This window comes from Pongo pygmaeus, chromosome 7 (assembly GCF_028885625.2).
Source record: "Pongo pygmaeus isolate AG05252 chromosome 7, NHGRI_mPonPyg2-v2.0_pri, whole genome shotgun sequence".
Classification (NCBI taxonomy): Eukaryota; Metazoa; Chordata; class Mammalia; order Primates; family Hominidae; genus Pongo; species Pongo pygmaeus.
In genome coordinates this window covers 114,067,145-114,086,957 of record NC_072380.2, presented here as the reverse complement: position 1 = coordinate 114,086,957, position 19,813 = coordinate 114,067,145, and the positions used below count along the sequence as shown (strand labels likewise).

Sequence of the window (19,813 nt, the reverse complement as noted above, 5' to 3'; positions counted from 1 at the left end):
GTGACCCAATTATCTGTAAACATTAATTGTGGGTCTTTTGTCATCTTTATCTGTGTGTCTCAGGACTGTTGTGTTTGAGTGAAGAATAATACCTGAGTTAGTATCAGACATTTACATATTAACTCAAAAGTAGCCTCTGATTCTAGTATATTAGTCACTGTCCCTGCCCCTGCCTGGGTGAGAAATAGCTGTGTCCAGATAGACAACCTCCCTGCAAACCTTCTCAAAGGCTCTTGGCAGTTCCTGGGATGCTGCCAAGCCTAGACGTAGTTATAAAACAAGACTGGTTACCTGGAACTCTCTGGGAATGAGTCATTCTAGTCATTAGCTCAGATTTCTACAGGAATTTTTCCTCTTAATTTTTTAATGGCTGTTGTTGTATTGTTTACTTAGTTTCTTCTTAAACAGAAAACAGTGGAGGTAAGTTTTTTCTCCCCACCACAAGTCTCAGTGTGGCATTCAGAGCAACTGTCACTGGGATGTACTAGGAATAGGACTGCCTAATTTAATGAATATAGAGTAACCCACCTAAGTGAAGGAGGCTGGGGCATTCCACTGGCCATGCAACTGGATTACTTTGATAAAGTTCCCCATGTTGGCTTGTGTTTTGCTGCTTTCTTTAAACATGGCATAGTGTATCTATCTGGCCTGACTGCTGGCCTTTGCAAAGTTGGTTGGTGACTCAAAGATGGAAGCAGCCTTCTGTTAGGTGTTTTCCCACCCTCCTGAATGGCCTCTACATCACTGTCCTATCACTGTCCCTTCTTTGTCATTTCTCCTCTTTGCCCATAAAGACCCACTATTTCTTCCATGTCAGCTGTTGGGCCCATTGCACTAACTTAATTTTTAGAGCATGTTTTTCAAACTTTAGAGTGCATAGAAATATCTGGAGACTTTATCATAAATAAAAATTCCTGGAACTCACTTGGGGAATTTTAACTCAAAAGATGAAGGATGGAACTCAGGAATCCGAATCCTTATCAAGAACTCCTATGATGTGGGAAAAGTTTTTTTACAAACAACAGTACAAGAGATGGTTTTGAGTGTGTGAGAGAAGAGAGGAGTCCTCCTTGGGTTCAAGTGCTTTGGGGAAGGCTGATGCCTGCAACATAGATATTATCTAAAAAGATGATGCCGCTGCATCCCACCATTTTTTCCAATATCACCTAATCTCATTACCTTTAAAGGCATCCAGACATAAACAGCCTGAATATCAGGGCTTCAATATCAGGTGAATGAGACTGAAGGGCTCCGTAGCACCTGCACATTGGATTTATTCCTTCATACTAGTTTTGATAAGTGTCTGAAGAATATTTCAATCCACAAGTGAATCAATGAGATAATCAGAGGGGTGGGGGGCAGGTGGCCTGACAGTGAAATACCCACTCCCCAAGTCATGTCCTTGAGTAAACAAGGACTGCTGCCCCATAGCTTCAGCATTGCTTGAGGGTGCCTCACTGGCCATGAGAATCACAGGGCTGCTGGCCCTGCAGTTGTGCACAACTGCAATGCAGCTAATTTTAGCATGTCTCAGGACTGCAGTGGTTTCTGAGATGCACACCAATCCTTGTGTCTCTCTTGCTCACCTTTCTCTTTCTACCCACTTAAGGGAAACCAGCCATATCCATTGACTTGCCACTGCTGGCTCTTGTTTTGCAGGTCAAAGTTAGCCAATCTTTGCTCCATCCCCAAATCTAAGGCCATGGCACTGCCTCTTCCCTCCTGTCTTTGGAAAGATCTCCCAGGCATCTAGCTTTTTTGAGAAAAGGCAGTCTGAAAGTCCCTAGCCACTGTCCAAGCTCCTTTCCTTCAGCTAAGCCAGCTGATCAACCACAGGATAGTCACAGGTTGTTCTAGGGACAGCTGAGTGTGTTCCTTTGTTGCCAGAAGCTCAGGGCAGGCTTCTTCATTGACCCCCTCATCTCCAAATCCAAGGCCATGGGAAAAGCCTGAGAGCTCTGAGGAAGGCCTCCAGATATACAGGGGGATATACAGGCAGGATATACAGGGGGTTGCTGATTGGACTGCCTGGCAAATGCTGAAACCAACAGACTGAAAAGTCTGCACTTTTCCTACTGATTCCACCTCAGGCTGACAGCCGGGCTCATGACACCCAGGGGCAGGAGAGGTCAGTGGACTGACAGTCAGGAGCAGCCAGGTAAGGCCACTTTTCCTCTTCAGATTAATTTACACTTTGTATATTTTGGAGAAATCTTGCCAAGAGAACAGGTCAGGTTGCCAGCTTTGACATGGAACTGAGGCCAGAGACATGACAGTAAACTAAGCAATAAGAACAATTTAACTCAACTATCCCTTCTTCTGGAAGGTGTGGAAACCTAGCCCCATAAAATCCCATGGGGCACAGACAGTGCAGACACAAATCATCACCATGGTCTTGGGAATTAAAAAAAAAAAAAGGTACTGGCATGCTTATCTTGATAAATTATAAAATTCTTCCTCCCTACTTTGTGTCCTTGTTCTTATCCAACAAGTAAGACTGGATGAAAATGTTAAATGGGTTTTTAGTGTTAATGTGTTTTAAGAAACAGCTATAGGCATTTTATTACCATGTTGGGTCATGAATAACAACAAAAAAGCCATGGTTGTAGAGTTGCTCTGTCTCATGAATCTAATAAAAGAACACAGAATACTGGGGGACAAAATACATCCAAAAGAGAAAGTAAAGCCAGTAGTGATTTCTCTTTCTACATCAAGGTCAATTCCATTGAGTGTTTGCATGCTTAGAATGGAAGAAAACCTTAAATGTGTCAGTATGCTCCTATTTCTCAAAACAGATGTTTCCTCAAAGGACTTTGGGTTTAACAGAAAACTAGTTGATACAAAAATTCATTAAAACCCAATTGATTTGGTGAAAAACAATTCTGGTTAATGCTAAGGAAATAATTTTTTTTTCTTTTTTCACACAATTTTTTTCTTTATCACATAACAGAAATAATACTAAAAATAAAAAGAAAAAATCAGCTATATCTCATAACCCCGTAAAAAGTGTTGCAATTTTTCTTGCTCCCTTCAAATTCAGTTATATCTTTGGGATCATAATATGAACACAAATTACTATTCTACATTTTTTTCCACTGAACATTATCATAACTAGGTCCCATGTTGCTATGTAGTTTCCATAATTAAAATTTTAGTGACTGCCTAATATTCCATCAACTTGAGCTACCATAATGAGTTAATTATTGGACATTTATGTTAGTTTGAGATCTTTCGTTTCACTTGTAGATATAACTAGAAGACAGGAATTTTTTTAAGGGGGCTTGTCTACAACCTCATTTTTCTTTTGATGTGAAATGATTTACCTATTAAATGGGAACTTTTTATTTACTAAGCGAAAATTTGTTGAATGAGTTTTATTTAAGCTGAGACTTTCCCCTTGTGCAACTTTATGCAGTTATAGGTGCAGTTCAACTTCCCACCATTAGGTGGAGCTCTATTGTGTCAGGATAATCGCGGCCATGACAAAGTTGACAGAACAAAACTTCTTACAGGTTATCAGCCTTTTCACTTTCTTCCTCTTCCACGCTTTGTCAAGGCTTCACTAATATCAGCTTACTCTCCTCTTCGACTTAGTTTCCTCTCCTGAGACATTCCTTTCTATAAAAATACATTTACTATAGGGAATGACATTGACTTTTTCTCTAGTGAATGGAAGGTAAGTTATTTTTAAGGTCAACACCGTCTGAAATGCTTCTATCTTAAAGCCCTACTTGCCCTGTGGATGGATGGGAGGTGGGCGTTAGCTGGTAGGTCATACCTGTCCGGTCCTCTGCAGGTTTGCAAAGTGAACATCAGGTATGAAGAGAACTGGCTGTGAGTGGAGATCAGGCATGGTTTTGAAGTAGGTGATGTCACTCTTCTTCTGTAAAGGTATGGCAGCCAACTTCCCATCAGAGGCTGGATGGGATCACAAAACTCATAAATGAGAGAGTCATATATGACTAAGAACTCTCAACTGTAAGTCCTAGTCTTAAAGTCCACGATTTTCTCATGTGAAGATTTCTGAATACCATAGATGTGAACACACTTTAACACCTCCCACCACCTCATCCCAGCAAAACCAACAGGAGCGTAGATTTCAAGTGAGCACTGCTGAGGTGAAGCTTGAGCCCCTCACACCCTCCTGTCCCTTCATGCACCCAAGATTCCTTGTATGCAGAAGGAGGATGCTTGTCTCCACATCATTACAAAGTCCTTCCTAGCTCAAACACACTGTGCTCATGTGATTCTATTTGCTTTTCACAGGGATAATCAATCACCCTGTCTCCACTGCCAGGGGAAAGCAAACCATGCCTTGCATGTATGTAGTTTTACCTGCAACCCACTTCTTCCACCTGTTCCCCCAGTGGACACAGCCCACCTGGAGTCTTTAGAAAGCAACATTAGTCTCAGTGAAACTTACAGCTGTTGCATTGAGTTTGGGAGGCCTGGCCTTTCCCTTTCTTCCTGTTCTGCTTCCGCTCTTCATCTCGGATTTTTCTTTCTGCTCCCTGATACGAAAAAAACAAACACAGCCAATGCCAGGCATATTAGCAGAGCATGCAAAAGTCATGTCACACATAAGTCATGAGGATATGAAACAATACAGGGGAGGAGGAAACCAAGCAGCCCCATTTTCATTCCTCTGGCAAGGTTGGGCTTTGGCTCTGAAAGCCAAGACCACTCATAAGTCTATATCACATCTGTGACCTGTGAGGGATCCCGCCTCTCCCAGATTTTCTCTCCTTTTTTGGTATCCTTCCTATTTAAAGAAATTCAGTTTTGAATCCATATGGAAAGAATCAACCCAGTTCCCTAAACCAGTGAAATCCATTAAGTGACTTTAGTGATTATAATAAAATGTCAGAAGATGAATCATTGACCCATTAAATTTATTCCTAGGCACGGAGAGGGCTTTAAAGTGTGAATTCCCTATAAAATGTTTCCTTTGCTTTCCTTTTAAGCTTTACAAAATTATTACAGTGGTGGAAAGGAAAGAAGCCATAAGGAAACCACACAAGATGTAGGACCACATTGTACATGTAAGTATGGTTTTTGTTTTTGTTTTAATATTTCCATATGTTCTTAGAGATGGTGCTCATTCAACCAAATAGAAAAATGTTTAGTCTATTAAACTCCTTTTTGCTCCTCTGTTCTTGCAATTTGGTTTTTTCATGGGCTCCTCTTGCCAAATTGCCAAATCGCATCCTAATTAACCAATTGACCACCACCTTGTATCTCTTTACTTCCTGGCCTGTAATGATGCCCTATCTCTTCTCTTTGGTTATTTCTCTATATGAGCTTTGCTAACTCATTTTCTTCTCCTTATCCCCCAAATATAGACATTCCAACATGGGTTCCTTTTCCTTGCTCTATCTCTACTCTTGCTGTGGAAGAATTAATCTGTATCTTTGTTTTCACAAGGCACTAGGCAGGTGACACTCTGATCAACATCTCCAACCTAAACTCCTTCCCTAAGTTTCAGATTCACATTTACAGTTCTTGCCCATTGTGGTGGCATATTTAGGGAGCAGTAATGCACAGAATGGCCAGCAACCTTTCACCCTTCGGAAATTGTCCCCAAATCATCACATACAAAACAGATAGATTTAACAATATAAAAATGTAATCCTTCTGTATGCAAACAAATCAATTAAAAGACAAAGGACAAGTTGGCAAAAATACTTGCAATAAAATATCACATAAAATGTCAAATCCTTAATATATAAATAATGATTCAGATTTTAAAAACAGCTAACATACTAATAGAAAAATGGACAAGAGTCATGAAATAGGCAATTCACAGAAAAAGACACACAAATGGTTTGAATTATTATAAAACAATGAGATATATTTTTTGCTTATCAAATTGGCTTTTGTAGAAAAGCAGATTCCCAATTCTGGCCAGCAAGATGCCATGACACAGTGAGAATTTATGGTCAATGAAGGCTTCACAAAAGAGATGGCTTATGGCTTTTAAACTAATTTTTGGAGAATGAGTAATAATAGCTAACTCTGTGCCAGGGAATTTCTAAGAGCTTTACATAATAGAATTGAAATAGCTTAATATTTTAACCAGATCATTTAAATATGCATTTTTGTATTTTAAAAACTACCAAATGGAATAATTATCTTACCTACTACCAAAGGGGGGAATTTTATAGCGCTTCATATGAGGTTTTGAATTGTCATTGACACTTGCAGATCATGGAAATTCACAGCAAAATGGGCATAAAATATAAAACTATCTGCTTGGGAAGTCTTTTCATGATATATAAAGGTTTTGTACAGCTTTGTGCTAGAAAACATATTTTCAAAAAATGAAGTGTTAAATGCGCAGATACAATCTTCAATTGGATGTGAAACATAAGCAAAGGGGTTCTTCAACATACTAAAGTCTGTAATAGGAACTATTTTTTTCTTGGGTTCATGTAAGGCATTTCTCTTTGTGCTTGGGACTCTATACAATATAACATTTAATATAAATAAAATTTAGATATTTGTTAACCTGTATAAATTATAGTTGCCCCAGAAACACCCCAAGTTGGGTCAAGGAATTTGATTTCTGAGTTAATGTTTTATTTTATACTATTTATGAGGAAAGGGACAAGAATTAATCTGTTTCAAGATTTATATACAAGCATACCTCAGAGGTACTGTGGGTTCAGTTCCAGACCCCCATAAAAAAAAACAAATATTGAAATAAAAAGAGCCACACTTTTTTTTGTTCCCCAGTGCATAGAGAGGTTATGTTTGCACTATACTATAGTATATCAAGTGTACAATAGCATTATGTCTAAAAAATGTATATACCTTAACTTAAAAATACTTCATTGCTAAAAAAAAAATACACACTGAGGCTTTAGCAAGTTGTAATCTTTTTGCTAATAGATGGTCTTACCTTGATGTTAATAGCTGCTGACTGGTCAGGGTGGGGGTTGCTGAAGGTTGGGGTTGCTGTAACAATTTCTTACAATAAGGCAAAAATGAAGTTTGATGCATCAATTAACTCTTCCTTTCAGGAAAGATTTCTCTGTAACACGTGATGCTGTTTGATAGCACTTTACCCACAGTAGGACTTCTTTCAAAACTGGAATCAATCCTCCCAAGCACTGCTGCTGCTTTATCAACTAAGTTTATGTAATATTCTAAATTCTTTGTTGTCATTCCAACAATGTTCATAGCTTCTTCACTAGTAGTAGATTCTATCTCACTTTCTTTGCTCATCCATAAGATGCAACTCCTCATATGTTCAAGTTTTCTTATGAGATTGCAGCAATTCAATCACATCTTTAGGCTCCACTTCTAGTTCTAGTCTTGCTATTTCCACCACATCTGCAGTTACTTCCTCTACTGAAGTATTGAACACCTCAAAGTCATCCATGAGGGCTGGAATCAACTTCTTCCAAACTCCTGTTAATGTTAATATTTTGACCTCCTCCCATGAATCATGAATGTTTTTAATGGTGTCTAAAATGGTGAATTCTTTCCAAAAGGCCTTCAACTTACTTTGCCCAGAACCATCAGTGGAATCACTCTCTATACCAGCAACAGCCTTACAAAACATATTTCTTAAATAAAAAGACTGGAAAATCAAAATTATTCCTCGATCCATGGGCTTCAGAATGGATGTTGTTGTGTTAGCAGGCATGAAGACAATATTAATCTTTTTGTACATCTCCATCAGAGCTCTTGGGTGACTGGGAACACTGTCAATTAAAACGAATCTTTTTTTCCTGAGCAGTGGGTCTCAACAGTGGGCTTAAAATGAAGCCCACCAAAACTACATAAGCTGTCATCCAGGCTTTGTTGTTTTGTTTACAGAGCACAAGCAGACTAGATATAGCAAGATTCTTAAGGACCCTAGGATTTTTGGAATGGTAAATGAGCACTGACTTCAACTTAAAGACAGCAGCTGCGTTAGCCCCTAACGAGAAAGTCAGCCTCTCCTTTGAGGCTTCAAAGCCAGGCATTGACTTCTCTCTAGCTATGAAAGTCCTAGGTGACATCTCCCAATAGAAGGCTGTTTTGTTCTACAATGAAAATCTATTGTTTAGTATAGCCACCTTCATCAATGATCTTAGTTACATCTTCTGCATAACTTGCTGCAGCTTCTACATCAGCACTTGCTGTTTAATCTTGCACATTTATGTTATGGAGATGGTTTCTTTGCTTGAATGTTATGAAGTGATCTCTGCTAGCTTCAAACTTTTCTTCTGCAGCTTCCTCATCTGTCTCAGCCTTCATAGAGTTGAAAAGAGTTAGGGCCTTGCTCTGGATTAGGCTTTAGCCTAAGGGAATGTTGTGGCTGATTTAATCTTCTATCCAGACCACTAAACCTTTCTCCACAACAGCAGTAGGGCAGTTTCACTTTCTTATCATTTGTGTGTTCACTGGAGTAGCACTTTTAATTTCCTCCAAGAACTTTTCCTTTGCATTCGCATCTTGGCTAACCGATATAAGAGGCCCAGTTCTTGGCCTGTGTCAGCTTTTGATATGCCTTCCTCCCTAAGCTTAATTATTCCTAGCTTCTGATTAAAGTGAGAGAGATGCAATTGTTCCTTTCACTTGAACACTCAGGGGCCATTGTAGGTTTATTCATTGGCTTGGTTTCATATGGTTGTGTCTCAGGCAATAGGAAGACCAAAGGAAGAGAGGGAGAGAGACTAGGGAACGGCTGGTTGGTGGAGCAATCAGAACACACACAACACTGATCAATTAAGTTCACCATCTTATATGGGTGCAGTTGGAGGTGCCCCAAAACAATTACAATAGTAACACCAATGATCATTGATCACAAATTAACATGACAGATATAATAATAATGAAAATGTTTGAAATGTTGAGAGAATCACCAAAATGTGACACAGAGACACGAACACATGCTGTTGGCAAAATGGAGCTGACAGACTTGATCGATACAGGGTTGTCACAAACCTTCCATTTGTAAAAACTTGTTTTCTGTGAAACATAATAAAGCAAAGCACAGTAAAATGAGGTAAGCTTGTATGTTCAATGTAGAATTTTAGCAAAATCACCTGCTTATTTTTCAGGCATTCTTTCATATGCCAAACCCAAAGAATTAACATAAAACATAGAGTATCTATACAGCAGATGGTGGCCCTTCTACGAAAGAAAATTCCTGCCCAGAATGCCCAGCTATCAGCATGACAAAACAATTTTGATAGTATCCACTCAAGAGAACCACAATTCTTATTTCTAGAACAAAGCTTTTGACTTCACAGTGACCCCAGGAAGCTTCGATACATTCCATTAAAGTAAAGAAAACATTCCTTGAGCAAGACCTTCCAAGTATTCCACCTCTTCCTATGATTCTTTGTGACCTGAGACTTTTAGAAAATATTCTTTCTACTGTTATTAAAGTGCAAAAGTCTAGTTCTTCCAGAGGAGAATAATTTGCTACAAATACTAAATTTGTCATTTGAAAATAATTCCCTCCATCTAAATGTTCACTATAGAGTGTTAAATTTGGAAAATATATCTGAAAAATTCCTGCCAATATTGTGATCATTTTTGCCACCACTTGAGAGGTGATGGCTGTCTTTGTTTTTTATTTAACACTTAAGTTGCTCCTCTACATGTATTTTAAGAATGTGGCTTTATTTCTCTGTTTTTCCACAATATGTAGCTATTGTTTGCAGTAATACAAAACCTTCACGAAAGATTGTGAAAGAATTTAATGTTAGCATAAAGATATGCACATAGGTATCTATATATGTAGCTATATAAACAGATTCTGAATTTTTAAAATGTATTAACACATGCATTTCAATAGAAGTATCTTAATACCAAGAATGGTTAGGGAAGCCCTTTATTTTCATCTGCAGTCTCATAGGTGTGAGATTAATTAGAATTGATTAATTGATTAATTAGAAATCAAGCTGGAGAACTGTAAATAGTGCAGAATTCTATCTCTTGAAAACTACCGACTGTGATGAGAAAATGTATGGCTTTAAAATGGAATAGCCCTCAACTCTTTTGCCTGAAAGGATAAGTCAAAGTGGGCATTTGTATTTACACACCCATTTGAAAAGTATAAAAATTAAACTTTAATATCTCTTTTTAATCTCCCAGGAATTAGTTTTACCTGGATTTTGAAATTAGAGCTGCAAAAATGATGACAATTTACAGCAAAAGATTTCAGGTCTAGTTTGTTAAAGAAATTGACAGTAATTATGATGAATACACCCTGCAGGACCCGTGAGATTTCTTCCTTATGATTTTCCTGACACCCCCGACTCCAACCCTTAATATCAGGATGTGTAACTACCTGCTAGAACCTCTTGACGTCACTACCTACTTGGAATAAATGCTTATCATTTACTCAACATTTTCCAACCATTTTCTTTTACTTAGCACTGATATTTACTAGACTGATACATAAAATAGGAGCTATTGGAAATGCCACCTACTTTCTGATTGGCAAGGTATTTGTTGACATAGTACTTCCCAGTTTTTATGCATATTTACAAACATGTTCACACAAATAAGTGGTTCTCCCAACCATTTCTTTCCTTGCCACAGAGTACCCTCTTAACATGACTTCAGGAAACAACTGCTTTGGAAAAATCCATACAATCCTTTTTCGCCCTCTCCCTTTTATAGTTTAAAATAACTGAATGAAAATGTATAAAAATATTTTCAAACAAAAGGTATAATCAATCAATAATGGTCTCTGCCCTCTTAGTGTCTTATAGTCCCTCTCATTCTAGGACATAGGTGAACAACAATATAACCTTCTCTGTACATTCTGCATGCTTTTATTCTTTGTTTTTCTTATTATTTATTATATTAACACTATAATGTAAAATAATTTTAGGAGAATCCTTAAGCCCTCTCTCTCACTTTCATTTCCAACTACCAAAGTGAATATGAATGGATTGCCAGGTTCCTCTATTTAATTCTTCCCCCTCTTTCTCTTCATCTCTAACTTTATTCTTTATTTCCAAGAAGGGGATTCATGGAGGGGGATTCTACAATCTCTCCTGGAATATCTGAAATAAAGTAAGGGAATTCAAATTATTTAAATGCTTCCTTATTTGTGCTTTAAAAAATTATCTGTTGTACATCATCTGAAAATGTTTTCTTAATATTTAATATGCTGAATTAAAGACATAAGCTGATTTTTTTGGTTTGGTTTTGTTTCTAAAGCCTACCTTGGCTCTTTGTTGAGGTTTTGAATTGCCAGTTGTCATTTCGGTGTTTTATGTATAAAGTTATTTATCAATTCCAGGAGAATGAGTTTGAAATCAGGCCTAGATTTGCATCTAACTACTCTGCATTCTCACTGTGTGTCTCTGGGCAAATTGTTTATGCTGTCTGTAGCTTTGATATTTCACCATTTCTATACAACTGTGTCTATTGATTTAACAGGCCTCTGGAAACTGTCATGGAAACTTCTCTACTGTCTTGGAAACTGTCCTACTAATTGCTGTGTCATGGAAACTGTCCTACTATGTACTGTCGTACTGTGTACTGTCCTACCGTGAACTGTCCTACTGTGTACTGTCCTACTGTGTACTGTAAACTGTCCTACTGTGTACTGTGAACTGTTCTACTGTGTACTGCCCTACTGTGTACTGTGAACTGTCCTACTGTGTACTGTAAACTGTCCTACTGTGTACTGCCCTACTGTGTACTGTGAACTGTTCTACTGTGTACTGTCCTACTGTGTACTGTGAACTGTCCTACTGTGTACTCTGAACTGTCCTACACTGTTCTACTGTGTACTGTCCTACTGTGTACTGTGAACTGTCTTACTGTGAACTGTCCTACTGTGTACTCTGAACTGTCCTACACTGTTCTACTGTGTACTGTCCTACTGTCCTACCAGTGTCACGGAAACTGTCCTACTATGTACTGTCCTACAGTGTACTGTGAACTGTCCTACTGTGTACTCTGAACTGTCCTAAACTGTTCTACTGTGTACTGTCCCACTGTCCTACCAGTGTCATGGAAACTGTCCTACTGATTGCTGTGCTGCTCTGATGGCTGGATAATTGGCATTAACTGAAATCATCATGGCCTCAAAGGCCGTTGAGACTTTAGGGATATTTACTGCTATGCCGCATGTCCCTAACCCCTATGCAGTTCTTGTTAACGTGTTTTCTTTCTGTTTTCCTGACCATCTCTGCTTTCTCCTGCCACTGCTAAACCAGAACTCTCAGACATGTTAACAGTACATAGACCTTTAATACAACTGACTGCAGCACCTTTGAGAGTGATGGGCTGAATTAACAGCATTTGCAGTGACCTGGATAAGATTGGAGACTATTACTCTAAGTGATGTAACTCTGGAATGGAAAATCAAACATCATATGTTCTCACTGATATGTGGGAGGTAAACTATGAGGACCCAAAGGCATAAGAATGATACAATGGACTTTGGGGACTTCTGGTGAAAAGTGGGAGGTGATTGAGGGATAAAAGACTACAAATGTGGTGCAGTGTGTACTGCTCGGGTGATGGGCACACCAAAATCTCACAAATCACCACTAAGGAGCTTATTCATGTAACCAAATACTACCTGTACTCCACTAACTTATGGAAAAATAATTTTAAAAAAGAGTTGATGGGCAATAGTGAACTGGCTACTAATATCTTCTCCCTGTTCCTCTCTCTTTGCAGCATCTAATATGAAGTAGTATCCTTTCACTTACAGTTAATCTCTATAAGCAGTGAGTCAACTTATTTTATTTCTCATATACCCTTCCTATCCTTCCCAATTTTAGAATCATTGTACGATGTCTACCTTGTCAGAATATACTGTCACACTGTCTCCACCATCATTTAGAATTAGATCTACAGGTAAATAGATCCTGAATGCTTACCACCCATTGTTTTATCAATGTCCTTACAGTAATATTGCTTGTCTAAAGTTTGTTCACTACTAGAGTCCCCGAGAAGAAATATTCTCTGGATTTGGGGGGTTTATTTATTTCATTTGTGCCTGCAGTCTTTATACTTCAAAGTCAATTTGGCTGTGTATAAAATCCTTGGCTCACATTTTCTTTACCTGATTACCTTAAATATCATTGTCTTCTGACAAGGTGTTGCTGTTGAAAACGTTGATAATCACATTTTCCTTATAAGTGATTTAATATTTATTTTATTTACTTAGATGCCCAAAGAATATTATTTTCTTTTTTCAAAAAGTCCAATAGCTTAACTATTTTGTATTGGTTATACTGGATCAATTTTCCCAGTGGGTGGTGGGCTGTTTAAATACATATGCTTTCTGTTTAAAGTTTTCCTTAGAGCATATGTATTTAAATTCATATTTAAGGCAATGTATTTTTAGTATTTCCATCCCCCCACTTATTTTTCCTCAAAGATTCCTACTATATGTATATTGGATTTTATTTTTTTTAGATAGGGTCTTGCTCTGTCACCCAGGCTGAAGCATAGGTCCCCGTAACCTCAAGCTCCTGGACTCAAGCAATCCTCCTGCTTCAGCCTCCTGAGTACCTAGAACTACACACATGCATCACTGAACCTGGCTAATTTTTACATTTTTTTGTAGAGACAGGGGTCTTGCTTTGTTGCCTAAGCTGGTCTCGAACTCCTGGACTCATGTGATCCTTCCACTTTGGCCTCCCAAAGTGCTGGAATTACAGGTGTGAGCCACACACCTGGCCTATATTACATCTTCTTTACTTTTCTTCTATATCTGTACTTTCTCTCACACCTCTTTCATTTCCTCTGATTTTAACAATTTTATTGTTTTCCAGCTTGTTTTCTTAGAGCATTATCTTTTATATTTATTTACTCTTGTGTTGCTTATAGCATAGTGTTTAATTCTAATCTATATTAATCTTTTATTTCTAAATTCCTTGAGTTCCATCTCATCTCTCCTCAAGTCATTCTATTTTCTACACATCTCAAGTTGATTTTTTCAAATTGTGATTTACATTGATCTTCATAACTTCCATTATTTCCTTAATTTCATTTAGCTTATTTTGAAATGTTAGGCTATAGTTTTCACCTGTTTTGTGGGCCTGTCTTTTTGATAGGCATTCATTATTCATAGGGAAGTCAGTCTGATCTTAATCTCTTTTTTCATGAAACATTGTATGGGATTCAACTGCTTTTTCTTTTCTGTTGGTCATTTTCAAGTGAAATGAGTGAGCCAGGATTTCTTCTAGCTTCATGGCTCCCAGGATCCCCATCTGGTGTGTTCACAAAGTGATACAAATATAGTCAGATTTTCTGAGATCTGCCTACTCTGTATCCCGTCCCATCTTCCTCTTCATTTTTATTTTGACCTCTTTCCTTTTCACCTTTTTTTTTTCAACTCAGCTTAGACTTTACTCTGATAATTATTTTTTTTCTCCAAAGCAGGATTTTGTCTTAGAAGGGAACTTTAGTTTCTGACTTCTCAGAATTCATACAGCCCAAAACATTTCAATGCTCAGTCCTCTTGCACTCACTGGCAAATTAGAATCCACTAGATCTGTACCCTCCCACCCGAGTCTCACATGCTGTCCTGAGACAGCCCACTTCACTTACCAGTGAGTACTTTGGACAACTTTGTAGGTTTCCTGTTCTTTGACTATCAAGTGGCCCCATTATTTTCCCTCACAAATGCTGATATCACACAGGTTTTGAAATTATTGATGCTTGGTCTCATTCATATTTAGGATTTGTGAGGATCTCCTGTCACCTAATCATAGGGTTTTAAGTTTTGCTGTTCACATTTTTCAACTCTTTTGGGGTGGGATTCAGGAAGAGTCAAAGTACATGTTTACTGAGTGCATATGTACTAATGAACTTATTTTATAAGTGCTATTTCCATTCCAAAAAGTCCTAGATGAGGTCCCATTTAACCCACAAAATAATAACGGATGCCCTGATATGCTCTGGGACAGGGTCTACACCCAGTAAAGAAAATTAATCTGTTATTTGAGCTATCTAATTGGATCAAACTTACAGCACAATGTGTTACAGACTAAAGTTTGTGTACCCCCAAAATTCATATGTTGGACTCCCAATTCCCAATGTGATGGTATTTGGAGGTGAAATTTTGGGGAGGTCGTTGGGTTTAGATGAGGTCATGAGGGTAGAGTCTTTATGATAGAATTTGTGTCCTTAGAAAAAGAGACACCAGAGAGCTTGTGCACGTGCTCTCTCTATGCCATGTGAGGACACAGTGAGAAGGCAGCTGTCTGCAAGCCAGGAAGCGAGCCCTCACTAACATCCAAATTAGCTGACACCTTGACCTTGGACTTTCCAGCCTCTAGAACTTTGAGGAATACATTTCAGTTGTTTAAGCCACCCAGTCTGTGGTTTTTTGTTATAGCAGCCTGAGCTGACTAACAAACAGTCAGTCATTAAATTAGTGATAAAAATGATAAACTAAAAAAAAAAAAAAAAAAATAGTTGACTGAAGACTTACTAGATACCTAACAGGAACTAAGAATAGAAGATTACCACTCCCACTGTGATGAGTAAAGTGAATATTTTGACACCACTAGACAAGTGAAGGTGACAAGGAAGAAATGCCATTAAAAGTAATATCTAATAAAAAAGATACCTTTATAAAAAACTGTCATCTTTACTCACTTTGTCACAGAAGACCTTGATCTGGCAATAAGCTCTATGAATGGGTTTATTGCTACGATTGTTATAACTGTATGTGTCAATCTGAATCATCAAAGGAAGTCCTTTCACGCCTTTCTGGGAGGAGAAATCTGTGCTCAAGCAATTCACAGTGATGAAAATCTGAGGGAAAGAGAAAGAAAAAGTTCACAAGTCACCATAAAAAAAAGTACAATAAATGCATAAACTTTAGACTTTAAGTCAAAATACTAAACAACCCCATAAAGACAACTGAAGAATATTTTGATATTCTTTTCACATAAAAACATGCTGAGCATAAAACATATAATTTATAACTATACATTATTTTTAAAATCTGCTTTCATATTTAATCTTGAAACAGACCATTTAAACTGCTTTCCTGGAAGTATATCAGCAAAGTCTTATTTTATTTTATTTTATTTTATTTTATTTTTTTGAGACAGAGTCTCACTCTGTCACCCAGGCTGGAGTGCAGTGGCGTGATCTCAGCACACCGCAACCTCCGCCTCCCAGGTTCACACCATTCTCCTGCCTAAGCTTCCCGAGTAGATGGGACTACAGGAGCCCGCCACCACCTCCAGCTAATTTTTTGTATTTTTAGTAGAGACGGGGTTTCACTGTGTTAGCCAGGATGGTCTCAGTCTCCTGACCTCGTGATCCACCTGCCTCGGCCTCCCAAAGTGCAGGGATGACAGGCGTGAGCCACCACACCTGGCCAAGTCTTACTTATTTTTTAAACCTGCATAAATGGCCTGGGTAAAACACTGTTTCCTCAACATATCAAAGTTGCCACTTCTAATAGTTATATCAGTTATTCTAATCTCTGGCCTGTGGAATAAAATAAAATCAGATAACACCTTCCTTTGCACATTATTGCATTGAAACCTAGTTATTTGTTTACATATCTGTCTTTCTTCCTTGATTATGAAGCATGCAATTTGAGACCACTTATTATTTTTGTATTACTGGTACCTAGTGCCTGGAGGAAAATAAGCACTCAATGAACATTAGATGAGTGAATCACTGAGTTTATCTTCAGAAAGCCTACTAGATTGGGAGTCAAATGCCCCAGGTTTTAGCCCCAGCTGTAACATTAACCAGCTAAGAAACCTTACGCAAGTCACTTAATTTCAGATTTCAATTTTCCCTTTAGGATCCCTCCCTGCAGGACAAAATGTAGATACAAATATACCTCCAGGTTAGTGAAAAAGTAAAAGATTGTTAAATGTAAGATCTGAAACAGGAGAGAGAAAATATAGTGAATATAGTGAAGGCATCAACATCCTAACCTTACAGCACAGGGCATCAAGGGATATGAGAGAAATCATATGAATTCAAAAAAATGGAAACTCCAGGAAATTAATAAGATTGTAGTGCTGACCAACAAAAGAACTAAAAATAATTATTTTATTTTATTATAAAATATTGGTAAGAAGAGAAGGAGAAGTGTAAATGACCTAAATTTCTCCTCATTTTAAATAGTGAATGGCAGTCCATCGATACCATTTAAGAGTGATTTATCACGGAATTGAGGTATCAGTGTAGCACCCAGGTTTACATGGTAACCAGACTGATGATTAAGAGGTGGTTTCTGGGGAGATCCAGGCACACTATATTATACTGTTGGTACTATTTTCATTTGATGTCACATGTATCCTTTTTATTTAAAATAAAATGTTAAACTATTCATTGCTTTAAAATTGTAAAATTATGTATTCTGAAAACTATTTCATTAGATGTACTATTTAATGCTTGTCTTATTTGATTCCCTGGGTTTTCCATTTACCTTTAAGCCTTGGACCTGAAGTCCCTCACACCACAGCGACACTATGGAGAGCAGCCCTCAAGGAAGCAAAGCCATGAGAAACGGACGGCATGTTAAAGGCTTTTCAGCCGGACACGGTGGCTCATGCCTGTAATCCCAGCACTTTGGAAGGCTGAGGCAGAGGGATCACCTGAGCTCAGGAGTTTGAGATCAGCCTGGGCAACATAGTGAGATCCCATCTCTACAAAAAGTTTAAAAATTAGCCAAGTGTAGTGGTGCATCCCTGTAGTCCCAGCAACTTGGGAGGCTGAGATGGGAGGATTGCTTGAGCCCGGGAGGTTGAAGCTGCAGTGAGCTGAGATTGCGCCACTACACTCCCAGCCTGGGTGACAGAGCAAGATTCTATCTCAAAATAAATAAATAAAATAAAAGCCTTTTGAATTTTTGATTTAACTACTAGGCCTGATCTAGTTCATTTCAAACCCAAAGCCTGTAGGCTTTTGGCAATCCAGGCATCTCATTTTTAGTGCTACATCTCTATAAACCTCATTTTTATTTTATTTTTGAGCTCCTCACCTGGCACTGAGGAATGTCTTAGTGGGGTACCACATCCACAGCAATCAGGCCAGATGACAGGGCTTAGTGACAGGCTGATTACAGCAACCCTATGCCCTGACCCCTGGGCTCTCACACTTCCAGCCACTGCCTGAAAACAAGTGCCCAACAACAATCTAATTATGCCAACAAATCTAGCAAACTAAGGTACAACACGAGGACCATCAGTAATGAAATTGTACTATAGACGGGAGGTCAGGGGAAAAAGAAAAAAAATGTACTGTATATGGAATCAATGCTAAATGAGTAGATTTTAGCTGCTTTTACCAAAAACAAAAAGAAATGGGTAACTGTGTGAGATGATGGATATGAGATGATGGATAAAGTATCTACATGTATTCCATAACATCATGCTGTGTGTCTTAAATATATACCATTAAAAGTTGCTTTAAAAAAAAGATGATCTAACTGCCAATACATTCATTTCCTTCATTCATTTCTTTAATTCATGTATTCACTCAGTCTGTAAACATCCACACAAGCCCACAATGGGTCAAACACAACATTAGATACAGGGGATAGAAAAGAAACTCAAACCTCTGCTTCATGGAGCTGACAGTCCAAGAGGGAGATGGATGAGTGATCCAGCAGTGACCAACACAGAGTGGTCCTCTGTGTTGTGTGTACAGAGAGGCAGGTGTGTACAGAGGCCCCAGGAAGACAAAACAGAGCCCTGGGCATGGAGAACACTAGTGAAATACAAACCCACACATTCACTGGGCTTAGAGCAGGGGTCTGACAAGGACTGAGGAACAGTAAAGAAAAAGAGAATGACTAAAGATGCAAATGTCAGGTGATTCACAGGAACTGAGTGATAAAGACTACTAAGAAAGAACACACAGGCTGGGCGTGGTGGCTCACACCTGTAATCCCTGCACTTTGAGAGGCTTAGGCAGGTGGATCACCGGAGGTCAGGAGTTCGAGATCAGCCCGGCCAAAATGGTGAAACCCCATCTCTACTAAAAGTACAAAAATTAGCTGGGTATGGTGGTGGGCACCTGTAATCCCAGCTACTCAGGAGGGTGAGGCAGGAGAATCTCTTGAACCTGGGAGGCGGAAGTTGCAGTGAGCCGAGATCGTGCGAAAGAAAAAAGAAAGAAAGAAAGAAAGAAAGAAAGAAAGAAAGAAAGAAAGAAAGAAAGAAAGAAAGAAAGAAAGAAAGAAAGAAAGAAAGAAAGAAAGAAAGAAAGAAAGAAAGAAAGGAAGGAAGGAAGGAAGGAAGGAAGGAAGGAGAGAGAGAGAGAGAGAGAGAGAGAGAGAGAGAAAGAAAGAAAAAAATAAATAAATGCTATGTCCGATTCTCCTACTGATTTTCCATGGTATAAGCATTTTGCCCACTGCAGTCACACAGACAGAAAATGCTATCTACTGTCCCTGGAGAAGCCCTAATGGCAGAGAATTTTTATTTAGCAGTCATTTATGCAACAAATATTTTTGAAGCGCCTACCAAGTTCCTGAGGCTGTGCTAGATGCTAGCATAGATGTACTGGTTATGGTTCCTGCAATCACAGAAGTCAGAGGGAAGACTGAGAGAGAACATATGATGGTGCTCTAAAGATAACAACAGCTTCATCAAACACTAACCTTTAGGTTAAAAAAAAAAGTATACTTTTCAGGGAACACCTGAAAACATCTTGGCCAGAGTATGTAAAACGCAGTTGTATGTCAGCAAAGCAAACGATCACTCTGGTGAGCTGTGCAGTTGTTCATCATTTTGGCCATGTGCTTCATAGAGATCTTCCTGCTGGTGGCCATGATCACAGGAGTCTTAACACAGACTGGTTATTTTCCACTCTCTCATAAAGCCTGCCTAGAACTACAGGAGCCAGAGGA

At 38.5% G+C, this 19,813-nt stretch overlaps 1 protein-coding gene across 1 annotated transcript in view; it reads right to left on the bottom strand.

Moving 5' to 3' along the window:
• The window catches only part of GRHL2 (grainyhead like transcription factor 2), a 183,207-nt gene that overhangs the window by 33,846 nt on the left and 129,548 nt on the right, over nucleotides 1-19,813 (bottom strand). The window contains exons 9-11 of the mRNA XM_054499136.2: nucleotides 15,583-15,741; nucleotides 4,424-4,511; nucleotides 3,779-3,918 (exon numbers count right to left, since the gene is read on the bottom strand). Of these exons, the coding sequence (XP_054355111.1) occupies nucleotides 3,779-3,918; nucleotides 4,424-4,511; nucleotides 15,583-15,741 (387 nt within the window). The remainder of the gene's footprint in view (nucleotides 1-3,778; nucleotides 3,919-4,423; nucleotides 4,512-15,582; nucleotides 15,742-19,813) is intronic.